Source organism: Pelodiscus sinensis, chromosome 16, assembly GCF_049634645.1.
Source record: "Pelodiscus sinensis isolate JC-2024 chromosome 16, ASM4963464v1, whole genome shotgun sequence".
In the NCBI taxonomy this organism is placed as follows: Eukaryota; Metazoa; Chordata; order Testudines; family Trionychidae; genus Pelodiscus; species Pelodiscus sinensis.
This window is the reverse complement of record NC_134726.1, coordinates 26,101,022-26,118,647: the sequence shown is the minus strand read 5'-3', so window position 1 is coordinate 26,118,647 and position 17,626 is coordinate 26,101,022. Positions and strand designations below refer to the sequence as shown.

General features: G+C 43.7%; 1 protein-coding gene across 3 annotated transcripts in view; it reads left to right on the top strand.

Annotated features, from left to right (window-relative positions):
* PRKAR1B (protein kinase cAMP-dependent type I regulatory subunit beta) overlaps positions 1–17,626 on the top strand; it is a 159,511-nt gene that overhangs the window by 26,937 nt on the left and 114,948 nt on the right. For all 3 annotated transcript variants that reach the window (XM_075899535.1, XM_075899534.1, XM_014580848.3), the window contains exon 4: positions 2,975–3,066. In XM_075899535.1, coding sequence (XP_075755650.1) covers positions 2,975–3,066 — 92 coding nt within the window. The remainder of the gene's footprint in view (positions 1–2,974; positions 3,067–17,626) is intronic.

Genomic DNA, 17,626 nt, shown 5'->3' with positions numbered 1-17,626 from the left:
GCCAATTAGAGAAGAATACTCTCCCAGCATTTAAGTCAAATAATGCTGGTAGCTACCCAGTACATTTTAAAAAATGCTCTAGTTAAACTGTTAATGCATGACACTTTAAAAAGCATTTACATGTTATTTTAAAAGGGACTTTCAGCTACTTAGTATTTTCTCTCTGTAGTTGTTAATATCCACTTTAGAAACTTTAAAAAAAACAGGGCCGGCCCACAACATTTTGGCACCTGAGGTGGGGAGCTCAAATGACACCCCCATATGCACATATGCACCAGCAGCAGACACAATTTTCTACACTCTGGGTCCTAGTGGTGCCTACGGTTGCCAGGTGTCCGGTTTTCTACCGGGCAGTCTGGTATTTGCACCCTCTGTCCGGTAGAAAATTCCAGAAAATACTGGATACATGCAATGTCTGGCTGGGTGCCGGACGGAAGCCTGGCAGGGGCGGGGGAGCGACTGGGAGGCGGGACTGCGATTGGCGCTGGGAGCCCTGTGGTCGCATGCAAAAGCTGGGCGGGGCGGGGACAGTGGCTTCTGCACACAACTAGAGGCTCTCAGCGCCAATCGCGGCCCCGCCTCCCAGCTGGGAGCCTTTGGTTGCATGCTCCCAGCCACTCCCCCCGCCCCCACCCAGCTTCTACTAGCAACTAGATGGAGTGAATGCCGGGGGTGCAGCCTGTTGGACTCTGGCAGCGGCCAGTAGCTGCACCCCCCCCCGTCTGCTCTGCTTCCCGCCCCCCTTTCTCCAGCCCCCCATCTCCCATCGAGCTCCCCCCCACCAGCCCCGCCTCCTGCCCCCCTTCTTCCCGGCCAGCCCCACTCCCCTCCCGGCCGGTCCCTCTTCCCTGCCCACGATCAAGTGTGTCCAGTATTTTGGGGGGGTCTACCTGGTAACCCTAGTGGCGCCCCCGCACAGTCTGGCACCTGAGGCAAGATAGCATGTCCACATTAGGGAAGCCTGCCTTGGACTAATTTTGGGTCTTCCCTGCAGTGTAGACATGCTATTTCGAAATAAGCTGTTTTAGAATAGCTTATTTCAAAATAAGCGTGAAGTGTAGACGTACTCATTGTGTGCTATGTTGCGCCTAACTCTTCTTTGTGTGAAATTAGGAATTCCGAGTCTCTATTCAAGTGAAGGTGAAATGTTGCCCTCTGATAAGTACATGTGTTTCTATTGACTTCTCTGTGCCTTAGGGCTTGTCTTCTCTACACAGGGATCAATCCACTGGCAATTGATTTATTGTGTCTGCTTAGATGCAATAAATCGATCTCCGAGCACTCTCCTGTTGACTCCGGTACTCTGCCAGGATGAGAAGAGTAGCCGGAGTCAGTGGGAAAGCGGCTCCCGCTGACTTTACCACACAAAAGACACCATGGTAAGTACGTTGACTTCAGCATAGGTTAGATTGACAAGGGTGTTTAGTGTAGACAAAGCCTTTGACTTGAGGAAATGAAGGAGCTGTGTTTGTGGAGATAGAATTCAGCCCTTGAGCCTTTACCAAGGTGACTGTCACATTCTCCTGTACCATATATGGACTGGCTGCAGAGCTTGCTTATGCACACTAGGGCTGTGTCTACACTGGGCCACTTATTCCGGAAAAGCAGCCGCTTTTCCGGAAAAGCTTGCAAGCTGTCTACACTGGCCGCTTGCTTTTCCAGAAAAGCAATGATGATCTACTGTAAAATTGTCAGTGTTTTTCCGGAAAAACTATGCTGCTCCCATTCGGGCAAAAGTCCTTTTCCGGAAAAACTATTCCGGAAAAGGGCCAGTGTAGACAACACAGATTTCTTTTCCGCAAAAAAGCCCCGATCGCGAAAATGACGATCGGGGCTTTTTTCCGGAAAAGCACGTCTACATTGGCACGGACGCTTTTCCGGAAAAAGTGCTTTTCCGGAAAAGCATCCTGCCAATGTAGACGCGCTTTTTCCGGAAATACTTATAACAGAAAACTGTTCCGTTTTAAGCATTTCCGGAAAAGGGTGCCAGTGTAGACACAGCCTAGATGTGTTCATCGTAAGATCCTTTAATACTCTGACAGGGATGTCAGAGGTTCATTTAAATAAGGTATTTTACACATAGTGCCACCTAGTGGCTAAACCATATGGTATGGCTTAGTGCTCCATTACAGACAATGCCACTTTTCCTTTAAATAATTCTGGGGTTGTTCTTTGTTCGCACTGTAAGGCTGTGTCCAGACTCAGGGTTTTTTTTGAAAAAAGTAGCCTTTTTTCGAAAAAACCTCACCTGTGTCTAGACTGCAGCCGCGTTCTTTCGAAATTAAATCGAAAGAACGCGGCTTTTCTTTCGATGGCGGTAAACCTCATTTCACGAGGAAGAACGCCTTCTTTCGAAAGTTCCTCTGGTTTGATACTGTGGACTGATAAAATACTTTTTTTTTCACAATAAAAAATAAATAAGACCCATGTTTGAGTTTCTAAGGCTGAGAAATGTCTCTCGTGCTTTGTGTTTAGAGGTAAATTGCTTCTGAAGTTGCTTTGGGGAGAGGAATTGTGTGGAAAATGTTTTCCTCAATCTCTTAAAAAATAAATGAAATATGAAAGTTGTCTTCATAGCTCTTGTCAGTCTCTGCTGTATACGGATATTTTGTAGGGGGAGGGAAGCAAGACAAAGAGGGGCTCCGATACATATCTCTTCTGATTCTTGTATTAGTAACATTGATTCTTGTCTCCAGGCTGTTGAAACTGGGATGTATTGCTTTCTTGGTGGTTTTGTACTAAATTCTAAGTCTGACTTAGCAATTTGAAACAAACTGCATCCATCATATTGAGTAGTGCATCAATATATATATATATATATATATATATATATATATATATATATATATATATATATATATATATATAAAATAAAAACAAACAAATATATATATATATATATATATATATATATATATATATATATAATGAAACAAAGCGAGAACTGTAACTCTGTGTTTCTTTCCCCCCACAGGTTATTCCAAAGGACTATAAAACAATGACTGCCCTGGCAAAAGCCATCTCCAAGAATGTGCTCTTTGCTCACCTTGATGACAACGAGAGAAGGTACGCGGAGGTGCTCTTATTATCTCAGTAGTGGCATACAGTACTTGAACTAAAGACAAATCCTCCATAACATTTGACACATATGATACAGCAGCCTAGAAAGCTTTACAGGACTTAAAACTTCTCCAATGAGGTACTGGTGCATTTGGATTGTGGCCAGTCTACCTAGACCGTATGCAGGTCCTCAGTGGGAGTGAGTAAGGAGGGGCTGGCCCGTGGAACTTCTCTCCTTTGCATGACCCACGTAAGATCCATTTGGAATTGCAGTGCCTGAGCGCAGTGGTGTGCAGGGTCTGCTTGTTCCTACCTCCTGAGAGTACATGACAACCAGGAGGTTGCAGGGAGCATAGGAAGGAGTGAAGCCACGGGCTGGTGCTGGCCAGGTATACAAGGCAGAGTGTGTGTGTATAATGCAGAATCATAAAGCAGCTGGTGAACCTGTCCCAGAAGGGTCCTTCAGGCTCCAAGTCCCTTAGCCCCTTATAAGGCTTTTCCAAAAAGTGGAGAACTGGATCCTCTTTTCCACTCTGCCATTTCCTCACCTTCCCCAGGCAGAGAAGCCGTTATAGAGCATGTGGGTGGAGGGTGCACAGCTCTCTTGAATTTAATGGGCACTCCCTTCCCCGCAGGACAGACCTTCTGCTTCCAGGGATTCCTAGGGTTTGCCCCTTAGCTATGTTCCCTCTAATCTTTTCCATCCATATGTGGAATACGTTTTTGTTATGTGCACCAAGACATGTACGAATGAGCACCACCAGCAGAAACAAAAAACATAATCGTGGGCACTCTGCTGATCAACTGGATGACATTTAAATCTCTACTTAGCAATGCTGCACAAGTGTCCAGCTTAGAGGAAACCCCTTAGGCTATGTCTAGACTGCAAGCCTCTTTCGAAAGAGAGCGTCTAGACTGCACGTTGAACTTTCGAAAAAGCGGCTTGCTTTTTCGAAAGAAAGCATCCAGTGAGTCTGGATGCTCTCTTTCAAAGAAGCCCTATTTACATTGAAGAACGCCTTCTTTCGAAAGAGGAACTTTCGAAAGAAGGCGTTCTTCCTCGTGAAATGAGGTTTACCGCCATCGAAAGAAAAGCCGCGTTCTTTCGATTTAATTTCGAAAGAACGCGGCTTGAGTCTGGACGCAGGGGAAGTTTTTTCGGAAAAAGGCTACTTTTCCCGAAAAAACCCCTGAGTCTGGACACAGCCTTAGTGGGTTTCTTTCTAATTCATATTGTTTATCAGCCAGGGAGTAAGACCTTGTCTACACTGGGGTTTCAGCATGGGTAGCAACACCAACATAGCCCTTCAGTGAGTCTACTCACATGCGCAGACTTAAGCACACATTTGTTTACAGATTCTTACTCATTCTAGACATCAACTTAACATTCTCAAAGAGAGCTAAACAGTCTAATTACCATGAGGTTCCATTAGAGTGCAGCTCTCCAGAGTAGTTAGGAGGGCGATAACTTTCCATATAATACCTTCTAACTTTCCCAGATATGTACATCCCAGTGCTGTATAAGACTATTAATATATGCAAGCAGTTGAAGAGTATTTTCACCACCACCAGGGACATTTAGACTGGAAAAGTATTTATGGCTACCTGGATATTTTAAAAGTATTTCAGGAAAGAAAAAAAATGAAGGAAAGAAGGTTTTGCTTTCCCAGGTCTAAGTTGGCAGGCATGGCTCAAGATGATGATTCAACCCTTTTATACCATTTCCCACATAACACTTAATTCGGTAAGCTAGGGTAGTGCCTCTGGTCCTATTATGGGCATGTGGACATACGTGGGTCCACCAATGGCAGGAAGAAAAGGATCCCGTTTCCCCAGTGCCTGATGATTCAACGGGGCTGGGGCTCCTGGCCATCACTGCTGCTACTGTGGCGGCAGCAGCAGCTGGAATCCCGGGCCCTTTAAATCGCCGCCAGAGCTCCACCTGCTGCGCTCCATGCCGTTCTTAGGTTGAGGGGGGGAGGGGCTGTCACTCTCTGGGCAGTACAGAGGGCTGGCTGTCTTGGTCCCGCTCCTTCTATCCAAAGCCCCATCCCTTCTGGGAGGGTGGAGCTGCCCCATGCCATCTTTCCCAGGGGCCTGCAGAGGCTGTTAGCTCCTCTGGACACAGGGAAGGGGAAGAGTGCAGGAAGCATTTCACCTCCTTGCGCAGTCTGGAGACTGCAGGGATTGTTTTCTCTCTGTGGAGCAAATTACCCCTAGAAGAGTAGAAAAGGGGGAGGGGCATTGCCCCTTTGCAACAGCCCACCAAACTGGCTCTCTGCAGAGAGGCATGTTGCAGCTTGCACATTCCCCTTTGCAGCCAGATGCTCCAGGAGAGATTCTCCCTTTGTTTTTTCCCTGCAGCACTTAGTTATGCACCATTCCCCTGTATGGGGCTGTGACTCCACTCCATTATCAAGCCCCAAAGCAAGTATGACAAGCCCCCATCCACATCAAAAGGGATGGAAATCTCAAACCTATCCATCATACTTTTTCAGACAAGCTGGATCATTATTTCATTGTTATCCCTCCTGAAAGATTGCATGCTACGTAACTTTTATCATCCACAAAACAAACAAGCAAATGAATTCAGAGTAGAGCTGTTGGTCTCTTGCACTCTTCCTTCGCGTCACAACCAGTTCTCCAAGAGAACTTTATTTTTATCTGCTCCATGACTAAATGTTCGAGGAATCCTGTGGAATATTCGTTAGTCAACAGCTGAGGAGTAGAGCCCTGCAAATCTGCAGATACCCGCTTTATATCCGCAGGGATCTGCATCCATGGAGGTGGATGTGGATCTCCATGGATCATTTGTGTGGATTCAGATGCAGGGCTCTACTGAGGAGATCCTGACATTTGATTTGAGACCCCAGTGCAGCATGGGAGTGCAATGTAAATTTTCCTATTTCCCATGTATACTTTGACTTCTTTGGGACTAGTCACATGCTTACATTTAGGCATGTCCTTTGCTGAACTGGGGCCTAAGATCGCATAATGCATGTCATCATTGTGGAGAATCTATAACAGCATCCTTCCCCAAAGATGGTGCCATGTGTAATTGGGATCTGTACACTAAGAAATATAATGGCACATAGAAAAGGGCTACAAGCAACAAATAAAATGCAGCTTTATTGGTACTAAACAGTGGCTGGCTTCCCAGCAGAGCTTTTGATGAAATGTCCTCACTTACCTAAACTGCCTACAAAGAGTCACTGAAAAGTGACTCAGGACTTTTTCATTGTCTGGAATGGGAGCAGGATGGGAACTGCTGGTCTCACTTGGCACAGGAGGACCACCCCAAGGTAGAAGCTACAGCAGGCTCAGAGGAAAAGGAGGGTCAGTTTTAAGCCACATGTGCACATGCACGCATACATACTCAGCTTTGCTACATGCACTTCATCCTTAACCAGTGATCTGGCCTATTAAACACACAACCACACACCATAAACATTTGTACTCATAGGTGCTGACTCTGTGGGTGCTCTGGGGCTGGAGCATCCTCAGGGATACCCACCATCGCCAAGCTCCCTCCTTCTATTCCTACCACCCGTGCCTCTCGCCCACTGCTAGCTATGCTGACTAAATCCTCCCCTGCCTTCCCAATGCTTTTGGAGTGCCACAAACAGCTGATTTGTGATGTTCAGGAAGCTCTGAGAAGGAGGGGGAAGAGCAAAGATGGGGCATGGTCAGGGGAGGAGAAGAGGCAGGGGCAGGAGCTTGGGGAAAGGGGTGGAATGGGATGGGATGGACCTTTGGTCTGACCCATTATGGCTATTCTTATGTTCTTAACACGCTCATTATAAAGTATTATCTAGTTTTCACTGTTTATCAGAATTTTGCATAACAAACTAGCAAATGTACTGAAGTATATTTTTTATAAGAATAATGAAGTCTTAATAATATGAAAACTCCTCCCTGAGTAACATCTTAAATCTTTGCCGAGACCATTCTCTGTGTGTGAATGCTAAATGAAATAGATTAGTGAGTTCTACAGACACATGGAGATTAAACTGATGGTTCTTTCCCACCATTAGCAGATGACCTTTAGTTGTTGTCTTGTGCCTCCCATCTTAAAATATTTGTTGAAATTTCTGTTGATGAATGGATTTCAAAGGAATTATGACGGCTGCACACTGTATTCACTACTGCATAATATCAGAGTTTATTAAAATACTGGTTGCAGTCCAGCTGGAATGCTTCATAGATGTGGAAGAAACCTAATACAGCACCATTCGGGAACATGGTATTTAAGCAACAGGACACTGCAGCTATGTTGTTTTAATTACACAGCCTGTAGTTTCATTGCATTTTTAACTTTACTCTTTGTTAAAAACAAATACAGGGCAGATTCTGCCTGGCCTTTCTATAGACATACAGTGAGCAGGGTGGTGCAAAGAGCCTTCCTCTCCCTTGCTAGTCCATTGGGATAGATCCCAAGCAGAATTTTTATTTAGAACATTGCAGTGCAGTGGTGGGCAACCTGCAGCCCGTGGTCCATTGGGGTTCCACCTGCAGCCTGTGCATCTCTGCGTCCTTCCCCCACATCTCACAGGAGCACTGCACTTACCTACGCCTCCCGCTCCCTCCCAGCAATTTCCAAGCACCACGAATCACCTGATTTATTTCCCATCCCTAATCCCCCCTTTACTCCCAGCACTTTTGAAGTGCTGTGAATCACCTGATTCACTCCCTGTCCCCACTCCTCCCACTCTCTCCCAGAGCCTGAATGGAGTGGGGGAAGGCGCAGGCACGAATCAGCCAATTCATAGCACTCCTCAAGTTCTGGGAGGGAGGGGGAAGAGTAGGTTAGTGTGGGGCTCTAGTGCCCCAGTGTGTGAGAAGTGTGGGGGAAGGGAGCAGAGATGGGATACGCGGGCTATAGGTGGAACCCCCAGACCTCTAGTTGCCCACCACTGGATTTCAGTCTTGTGGCCCACTCACTAGTCTTGATTGCCCATCACTGCTGTAGTGCCTAGAAGGCCCAACCAAGACTGTGGACCCCATAGTGCTAGATACCACATGAACACGCAGTGAGACACAGTCTCTGCCCCCAAAGAGATTACAGTGTAATCAGGCAAGAACATCAAAGAGAGGGAGGGGAAAGAGAAGCCTAGGGAGGTGAAGCGACTTGTAAAAAGTCACACAGCAGGTCAGTAGCAAAGCCAGGAATGGAAACCAGGCCTTACAACCTCCCGTTGAGGGCTTTATCCAATAGGCAACACTGCTTCCCAGAATTGCAGGTCATTTGCTCTGGGAAGTGCAGGGTTTGATGAATAATGCATCCAATATGCATCCCCTAGCCCTGACCCATGCATATTAGCTTGAAGACAGGAACTACTAACTAGGAGGAGCAAGCTGCATCCTATAAAGGCATGTAGTACTGGGTGTGCTCTTCCTGTGTCCTAAGAATGCTGGGAGACAGTCCATAGAGTATAGCAATGTGGAAGAAATAAATACATGCATTCCCCAAATCCTGTACTTTGATTTGTACAGTAAGTCCTCATTTAACACTATAGATGCGTTTCTGAAAATATTCGTGCTAAGCGAAAACGTGCTATGCGGGGTCAATTTTCCCATTAAAAATAATGGAAAAGGTGGGGGTGCTCAAGTGTGAGGCCTGAGATAAAAGCCAGAGGAAGCAGGCAGTCAAGGGAGGTAGCCGAAGGGGCAGGAGCACAGGGAAGAGATCCTGGGCTGCCCCAGCCATCCCAGAAGCCAGGCCTGCCAGCACCGCTGCCTCAGAAACTAGGCCTGCGGACACAGCCTCCTAGGAGCCGCGACGCTAACCACCAGCCCTGGGACGTAGCCTCAGTCAGGGAAGAGGTAGGAAGCAGCCCAGGGCGGAGGAAGGACCTCCGGGAGATCGAGCGTGTTCCGGCAGACATCCCCGCCGACCAGGCAGTGGGCACTTTCACTGCCAACAGGGCCCTGGGCTGGGACCCGGTGGAGTGGGAGGGCCCAGGTCCCCCTACCCTCTCAAACCGCCTCCCCCCCCCCAGCCCAGCCTCCAGGACTGGGAAAAAGGCTTGACTTTATGGACTAGGCCGAAGGGCCGAATTTCCCCTGAGTGAGGGGCATTGAACTTTGGGGGACAGGCCAATAGGGTGTGTGTTCCCAGAGCCAAGGTGAATCCGCTCCGGAACCGGAGCTTACCCCCTCACATACCCATATTCAGATGTAACACATTCTCGACTAAAAGTGGCCAATATTGAACTATTCTGATGAATGGGAAGGATTTTGTTCTTGGAGATTGATCATTTTAGATAATGAAAGGAAGTTGGCTTCTTCCCATGAACACAAAGCTTGGCTTTTGAATTCTACCTGTTATCTGCCATAAAAGAGAAAGGCAATATTCAAAATCATCTCTCAAAAGCCTTGTGTGAACTTAACAAAGCTTTTGTTTCTTCTGAGTATTGCTGAAGAGTATTTTCTGAGTACATATCAACACTGGCTCCCATATAGTCCAGTGTCTCACGCTCTTTCTGCTTGATGAGTCCTGTTCATGGCCCTGATTCAGCCAGGTACTTGAAGCATGATACTTAAACATGAGTTTAATTTAAGTACCAGGGTAGTTCCTATGTCTTGTCATTGATTTCAGATGAACTATTCACATTCTTACTTTTAGGCATGTGCTTCAGCATCTTGTTGAATAGGATTTTGCCAACAAGGAATACTTATACTAGAAAAAGTTTGTGGATTTTGGAAACCATAGCTCTTTGGCAGCAGAAATGGAAACAGAACGAGGTGGAATTGCCCAGGCATTTGGAAAAGAAATTCTCAATTCTTCATTCACAGATTAGACACAAATTGAACACTGACTTTACTTTCAAGCATATCCATTTTGTTAACCCAAGCACAATTGTCTCTCATTAGAAAATTGTCTGGAGGGCTGCATTCTCTACGTTAGTTTTCTGCTTTCAGGAGATTATATCAACTTTGCTGTCTTTGTCCAATCAAAGATTTTGGGATATCAGGTTTTTGGTTTTGTAGGACAGACTCTTCTAAGCATAACTAAAATCTCTGACAGTTGGTATTCTCAGTCTTTAAAGAGAAATATTTTCACGGTGAATAATTGCAATAAGTTAATTTTTGCTTTCACTGTTTTGTTCAGCAGTTCATAATCTTCATTACAAATACTGGTCTTTCTATTGGCAGAACTTTTACAAAATCTGTATCAATTATTACTCCAGTGGTTTGTCAAAAGAACATAAGAATGGCCATACTGGGTCAGACCAAAGGTCCATCTAGTCCAGTAGCCTGTCTGCCGACAGTGGCCACCACCAAATGCCCCGGAGGGGGTGGACCGAAGACAATGATAAAGCGATTTGTCTCGTGCCATCCATCTCCAGCCTCTCACAAACAGAGGCCAGGGACACCATTCCTAACATCTGGCTAATAGCTTTTTATGGACCTAACCTCCATGAATTCATCTAGCTTCTCTTTAAACTCTGTTAGGGTATGTCTACACTACCCCGCTATTTCGAACTAGTGGGGTAATGTAGGCATACCGCAATTGCAAATGAAGCCCGGGATTTGAATTTCCCGGGCTTCATTTGCATAAGCGGGGCGCCACCATTTTTAAATCCCCGCTCGTTCGAACCCCGTGCTGCACGGCTACACGCAGCACGAACTAGGTAGTTCGAACTAGGCTTCCTAGTTCGAACTACCGTTACTCCTTGTGGAAGTACCGTTTTGGGACCCGTACTGTTCAATATCTTCATCAATGATGTAGATATTGGGATAGACAGTATGCTTATTAAGTTTGCAGATGATACCAAACTGGGCGGGGTTGCAACTTCTTTGGAGGATAGGGACATAATTCAAAATGACCTTAGCAAGTTAGAGAAATGGTCAGAGGTAAACAGGATGAAGTTTAATAAAGAGCAATGCAAAGTGCTCCACTTAGGAAGGAACAATCAGTTCCATACATACAATATGGGAAGCGACTGTCTAGGAAGGAGCATGGCGGAAAGGGATCTAGGGGTCATAGTGGACCACAAGTTGAATATGAGTCAAAAGTGTGATGCTGTTGCAAAAAAAGCAAATATGATTCTAGGTTGTATCAACAGGTGTGTTGTAAGCAAAACTTGTGAAGTCATTCTGCTGCTCTACTCTGCACTAGTTAGGCCTCAGCTGGAGTACTGTGTCCAGTTCTGGGCGCCACATTTCAAGAAAGATGTGGAGAAATTGGAAAGGGTACAGAGAAGAGCGACAAGAATGATTAAAGGTCTAGAGAACATGACCTATGAAGTCAGGCTTCATGAACTGGGCTTGTTTAGTTTGGAAAAAAGAAGATTAAGGGGGGACATGATAGCGGTTTTCAAATATCTAAAAGGGTGTCACAAGGAGAAAGGAGAAAATTTGTTCCTCTTGGTTACTGAGGACAGGACAAGGAGTAATGGGCTTAAAGTGCAGCAGGGGAGGTTTAGATTGGACATTAGGAAAAAATTCCTAACTGTCAGGGTGGTCAAATATTGGAATAAATTGCCAAGGGAGGTGGTGGAATCTCCCTCTCTGGAGATATTTAAGAACAGGTTAGATAGACATCTGTCAGGGATGGTGTAGACGGAGCTTGGTCCTGCCTTGAGGGCGGGGGGCTGGACTCGATGACCTCTCGAGGTCCCTTCCAGTCCTATGATTCTATGATTCTATGCTCCCATGCCTGATATTTCAGATAAACAGAGTGTAAGTAGAGCACTACTTTATCTTGTTACTTTATAGAGTATTAGACTCAAACAATGTACAACTAGGCAGTTAATATTCATGCACACTTACAATAATATTTTCATTCTAAACTCAGCTACTGTAAAATAATATATGATTGCAGCGGTATTTAAATGCAAAGTAATTAAAAAATAAAGAAAAATAATAAATAGCTGTTTACTGCTGAATTTATTGATCATTGTAAAATCTTTTCTAAATCTTTCAGTATACATTAAAGCACCTTTGAGTGCTTTATTTTTTACAGAGCAAGTAACTGGAAATAATTCTGTAAACTTAAGCATTACTTGATGTAAAACAGTACACAAATTAAAAACAAAGGTTGAGTCTACTCCATATCTAGTCTTCTCAGTGTGCCAGTATTTTCTATTTGTTTTTCTCATTCAAAGTAGATGACAGCTTGTTGGAAGTGGTAATTTGTCTCTATGCGCTGAAATACAATGGCTTATTTCAGCTAGAGCTGCTGACAGCAGTGTTTTTGTTTTTAGAAAGGATGTATGTAACTTGTTCAGTTACACTTACTGTAATATTTCTTGATTTGGGAACATTTTGCAGTCCTTCATAGGTCAGATTTCTTCAAGTGGCAATTCTACCTGTGCCTGGGTTGAAGACTCAATTCTCAGAGTTGGTCAGTTTTGGTTCAGGCTGGTACTGCCAAAGAGCTTAAAAGAATTAGACATTCAAATTGATTGAAATGTAATGGGATTTGGACACTTAACTCCCTTAAGTTATTTTTAAAATCTCAGTCATATATTTTGACATTTAGGCTTATATAAATAGCACGTCTGCTTAATAATCTTATCATTTCTTTAAAAATTGGCTTAATGACAATCCCCTCCCAAACCAGCAGCAACAACAACAAATCCACAATACTCTAAATTCAAATGTTATTTTAGAAATACAAGATCCAATTTAGAAACCAGATGAAGTTCTCTGTGATTTCAATGCCTTAATGGAAATTCTGAGTGTAAATTATTTTACCTTTAAGCTCCAAAGACTGTTCTAATGGGAAAAAATCTGACAAACCCAAACAATGATTTAGTTCTTGTTTTACAAGTTGGTTACTAAAGATTATGACCTGAACTACATTGCATCTTGTGAGGTAACAGCTGGTCTGTCATTGTCCTTGGAAAAAAGTAACAGTTGCTAATATTTCAAGAAACAAAGATGGTCTTTGAATCAACTGGAACAGCTGTAAGAGACTGACACACCATGCACTGTCAGCTGCTAAATTCATATATTCAGACTGACTGAAACAGAATACTTTAACCCTTTAGCGCCACCAGATTACTACTTTTTTTCTTTCAAATGTAGTTTTAAGTTGCTTTTTGCTTTCTCCTCCCCAAAACATTAGTAAGTTAAAAAAATTTATACAATTTAGAACATTTGACTTTTCTATTTATCCAACTTCTCTTTTGCAGCTAATATTAACACTTAGTAAAAGCTCAAAATACTTAGCTTATCCAAGTAGAATAGGGCTAGGTCTACACTGCAACATTAAATCAGAACAAGAAATGCAATTTGAGGTACACAAATTGTGTATTTGTTTCCGATTTACTTTCGAAAGAGGCTTTTCTGAAAATCTACATGGCGCCAAATTTCAGAAAAAAAGAGGTTTATGGGGATGGTGAAAGAGCGTATCCGCTTTTTTGAATTTTTTTTCGAAAAGGCGGAACGCGTTCCTTGCATGCGACGTTGCTTTTCTGGGATACCTCTGGTATCCCGAAAAACCAATGCAGTCTAGACATAGCCTAAGTGATTGCTTGATCACAGTCTGTAAGTACTAATGCAAGGAGAGGATATCTTGTACCAAAGGTCTCTTTTATTTAATAGAGAAAGGCATAACGGGTCCAGTGGCTAAAAGCAAATTGGAGAAAGGTGATTTTTTTTTAGAAATGTCAGCTAATAAACCATTGGAGCAATATAAGCAGGGATGTTGGGCATCTCTTGAAGTTTTCAAATCAGTGAGTGCCACTGTTGCCAGCTCTTACAGCCTTATCACAGATCTTGCTATGATTGGTCTTCCCCAGCTCCTGGAGTTAGGTAATTACCTGAGAATATCTGCTTCCATTTAAGTTTCTATCCCTTATGCTTGCATGGAAACACTTGACAAAATAAATTGACTGCACCCTAAAGGCTCGAAAACCAGAACTGAACAAAAAGGGTTTAAAATTTACTCTTAAAAAAAAAACCTTTCGATTTTTAAGCCAGTCTTGTGATTTTGAGGGCCTAACTTAAGATTTTTGAATTCTTAGGGTTGGCAATATTGGGTGCAATAAAGTATGTACTCTAGTTACTGTGCTTGATGCAGGAGTTAATTGGTGAAAAATTGTGACCTCTGTTATGCAAGAATTCTAGGGGATCATCATGGTCCTTTCTGCCTTTAAAATTAGTTAATCTATCTCCTTCTATTGCCTTCTGCACATCAAAGCCACATTTGTTACTAAGAAGAAGTGTGTAAATCCTCACAATGTTGCTGTTTATTGGCTAGAGAGCTTATGGTTGACTCAGTGATGTGAGGTACATATAGAACACTGACTGTTCTTATATACAGAATATTTATAAGCTACACCATTGCAGCTGCATACAACACTGCCCCAAGTCTAATGTTACTGCCCGTCCCCTCCCTTTTTGTCAGAAGCTGGGAATGGGTGACAGGGGATGGATCACTTGATTATCTGTTCCGTTCATTCTTAGGGTTGCCAGATGGTTTCAACAAAAATACCGGACACACTTGGCATTACATCACAATCTACATTACATCTTATTTAGAAAATACTGGACATTTATACTTTCTCATTTATATTTTCTCGATTTGTTTCTTGAACAGAAAGCTCAAATACTGGACTGTCAGGTTCAAAATCGAACACTTGGCAACACTATTCATTCTCTCTTGGGCACCTAGCATTTTGGCCATTATCAGAAGGCAGGATATTGAGCTAGATGGACCTTTGGTCTGACCTGCTACGGCCATCCTTATGTTCTTTTCTCCAATTATTATTTCAATGTAATTAGTCTTTTTGTAATTTTTTCAGTGGTGTGAAAGATTTTTCCTCTAGTATGATGGTGAGTGTCCTACCCTCTAAATAAATGGGAGCCCAAGTGGTAGCCCATGATCTGCAGAGGGGCAAAGGGAAACTCTAATTAGCCCCCTTGACTCTGTATCATATCTTCCCACAGACCCTGGATAGCAGAGTTGCAGTATGAGCCATGCTGGATCAGGGGTCTGTGGGAAGGTCATCCATGGTATCCTCACTAATAACAATTGCAATATAACAGTGAGTCAAGTTATGACAGATCCCGTCTGCTGTAACATACTCTAATTATTTTGTACCTTTTGGTGCTGGGAGAGACCCAGGCTTCTGTTCTCTCTGCCTGTGCAGGGCTGAGCACTCTTACAAGAGGCATATGCTGTGGGCTCAGCTTCCCTACCCCCAAATCTCAGGTTCCTGTGTGCACTGCATGGCTGGATAGTATTAGTTGTTCATTTATCTCCTTACAAGTGATTTGCAAAGACATTAGTATGTGCTGGAAGGTCCTCTGAACCCATCTGGGCAGTAACATCTCATTTTAATTTACCTCTTCTCTTCAATATTCGTAACATTATACCTCACATGTAAAGATAAAGCAAAGAGCCTCAGAGAACTCCTGACTACAGAGGAGCGAGAGTGGGGAGCAATAAGCCTGATCCTCATAGGCAGACCTTCATTAAAAGTGGCCCTACAGTGTTCATGATATTGCCAGCACTATTGCATAAATGGGAATCTTGTCTGAGCTGATGTGGTTGAGGAACAGGCTGATTTTTCATGGTGCTGTTTCCTCATCACCCCCTTCCCTTTATTTATACATGAGAAATGGCCTGCGATCTGAGTTGTTTTGGTATTCTGCAGCTTAGGCTTAGGGATGGAGCTTATTATAAAAGAGAAAAATCCCTTAAATGTTTCTGATTATGTTCCACATTTTGCTTTTAGAACAGGAGTGGGCAATAAGCTGGATGCAGCTCACCAGGGATAGCCACTGGCAGGCCACTGGCTCTTTATTTACCCACGCTTCTGCAGGTATGTCTGCTTGACGCTCCCGTTGGCTGTGGGTCACTGTTCCTGGCCAATGGGAGCTGTGGGAAGCAGTGTCCTGGGCTGCAGATTAGTGATCAGCAGAGAATAGGAGCTTCAAGCAGCCGTACCTGCAGAAAGGCAGGTAAATAAAGTGCCGGCAGCTCGCCATGGGCTAACCATGGTGACCTGCGCCCAGCCCATGGGCCAGCTATTGCCAATCGCTGTTTTATGCCGTGGTCCTACACCGTCCAAGTCCGTTTTGCCAGTGGAGTTTTGCCACTGACTTCAGGGGCTGTGGGATCAGGCCCTTATAATGTTAATGTGCTTATTATTTTCAAGTGGGGTAGCCATGTTGGCTGTTTCAGCAAAAATAATGAGAAGTCCTGTGGCATCTTGAAGACTAAGGGTATGTCTACGCTTACACCCTCTTTCGAGAGAGGATGCAAATGAAGACATTCGAAATTGCAAATGAAGCCGGGATTTAAATATCCCGTGCTTCATTTGCATGATCGCGTTCTGGTGCTATTTAGAAATAACAGACGCTGTTAAGATGCGGTTATTTCGAGAGAAAATTCTTCTCTCGAAATTAAAAATCTCATTGTTTGAAGAATAAGGGTTATTTTGAGAGAAGGGTTTCCTCTCGAAATAACTGCGTCTTAACAGAGTCTGTTATTTCGAAATAGCTCTACAGTATTTCGAAATAGCACCATAACGCGATTATGCAAATAAAGCATGGGATATTTAAATCCCGGCTTCATTTGCAATTTCGAATGTCTTCATTTGCATCCCTCTCTCGAAAGAGAGTGCAAGTGCAGACATACCCTAACAGATTTATTTGGACATAAGCTTTTGTGGGCTAGAGTGGTTAAGGTGCCACAAGAGTCCTCATGGTTTATTCTTCTTATTATTTATTCATTAGTATTATCATACAGCATGTAGGAGTCTCAGTCATGAATGAGGCCTCCTTGTGCAAGGTGCTGTACCAGTTCAGAACAAAGAGCTTCCAATCTGTGCTATCATCAATCTGGGAGATATTTATAACTCAAATCAGACCTCCAGAGGATCTGAGAGTGCTTTGCAACAGTTAGTATATTTCCTATAGGCAAAGCAGGTTTAATTATCCTCATTTTTACAGATGTTAAAACTGAGGCATAGTGAGAGTGCTCAAAGTCGCACAGGAAACCTGTGGCAAAGCCAATACAGAGTCAGAGGTTCTGATTTTCATTTACACTAAGCCCACATTACACCACCCTGGTACTCTAAAAGGGCCTTTAAGTGGAAGTAAATTATATTTGTATTTCCACGCATCTGTTAGGGCCAGCTCGCCTGTCTTACAGCCCTATTCCTTTATAATTGCTGCATTTAAGCTCAAGACCCACCTTGCTCTCTTTGGGCCTAATTTCACCTCATATTTCCACTGCCTTATTGTTCATTTATGTACTCCTATTTGTTTTGCAAAAATCAGCAAGCTGAAGCTTGAAAATACTTCAGTAGAAACAAAAGCAAAACAGCATTTTGCTTGTTTCATACACTTTCTAGATTTATTTTCTTCTCCGATTCCATAGTACCTATAAAACATTGTGATCTTTATATTTGACGTGTTCATCATCTTTTCCCTCTGGCGTTGTCCTCACATGAAACCTATGGTCCCACGCTTTTCCTCAGACAGACGTGTCTGCCCAGCTGAGGTCAGTGGGAGCTGTATTTGTATGTCTGAGGTCAGAATTTGGCCTTTTGACATCTTAATAATTCCCACAACAGCCAACAGAGGTCACCCACAGCAAGAATTT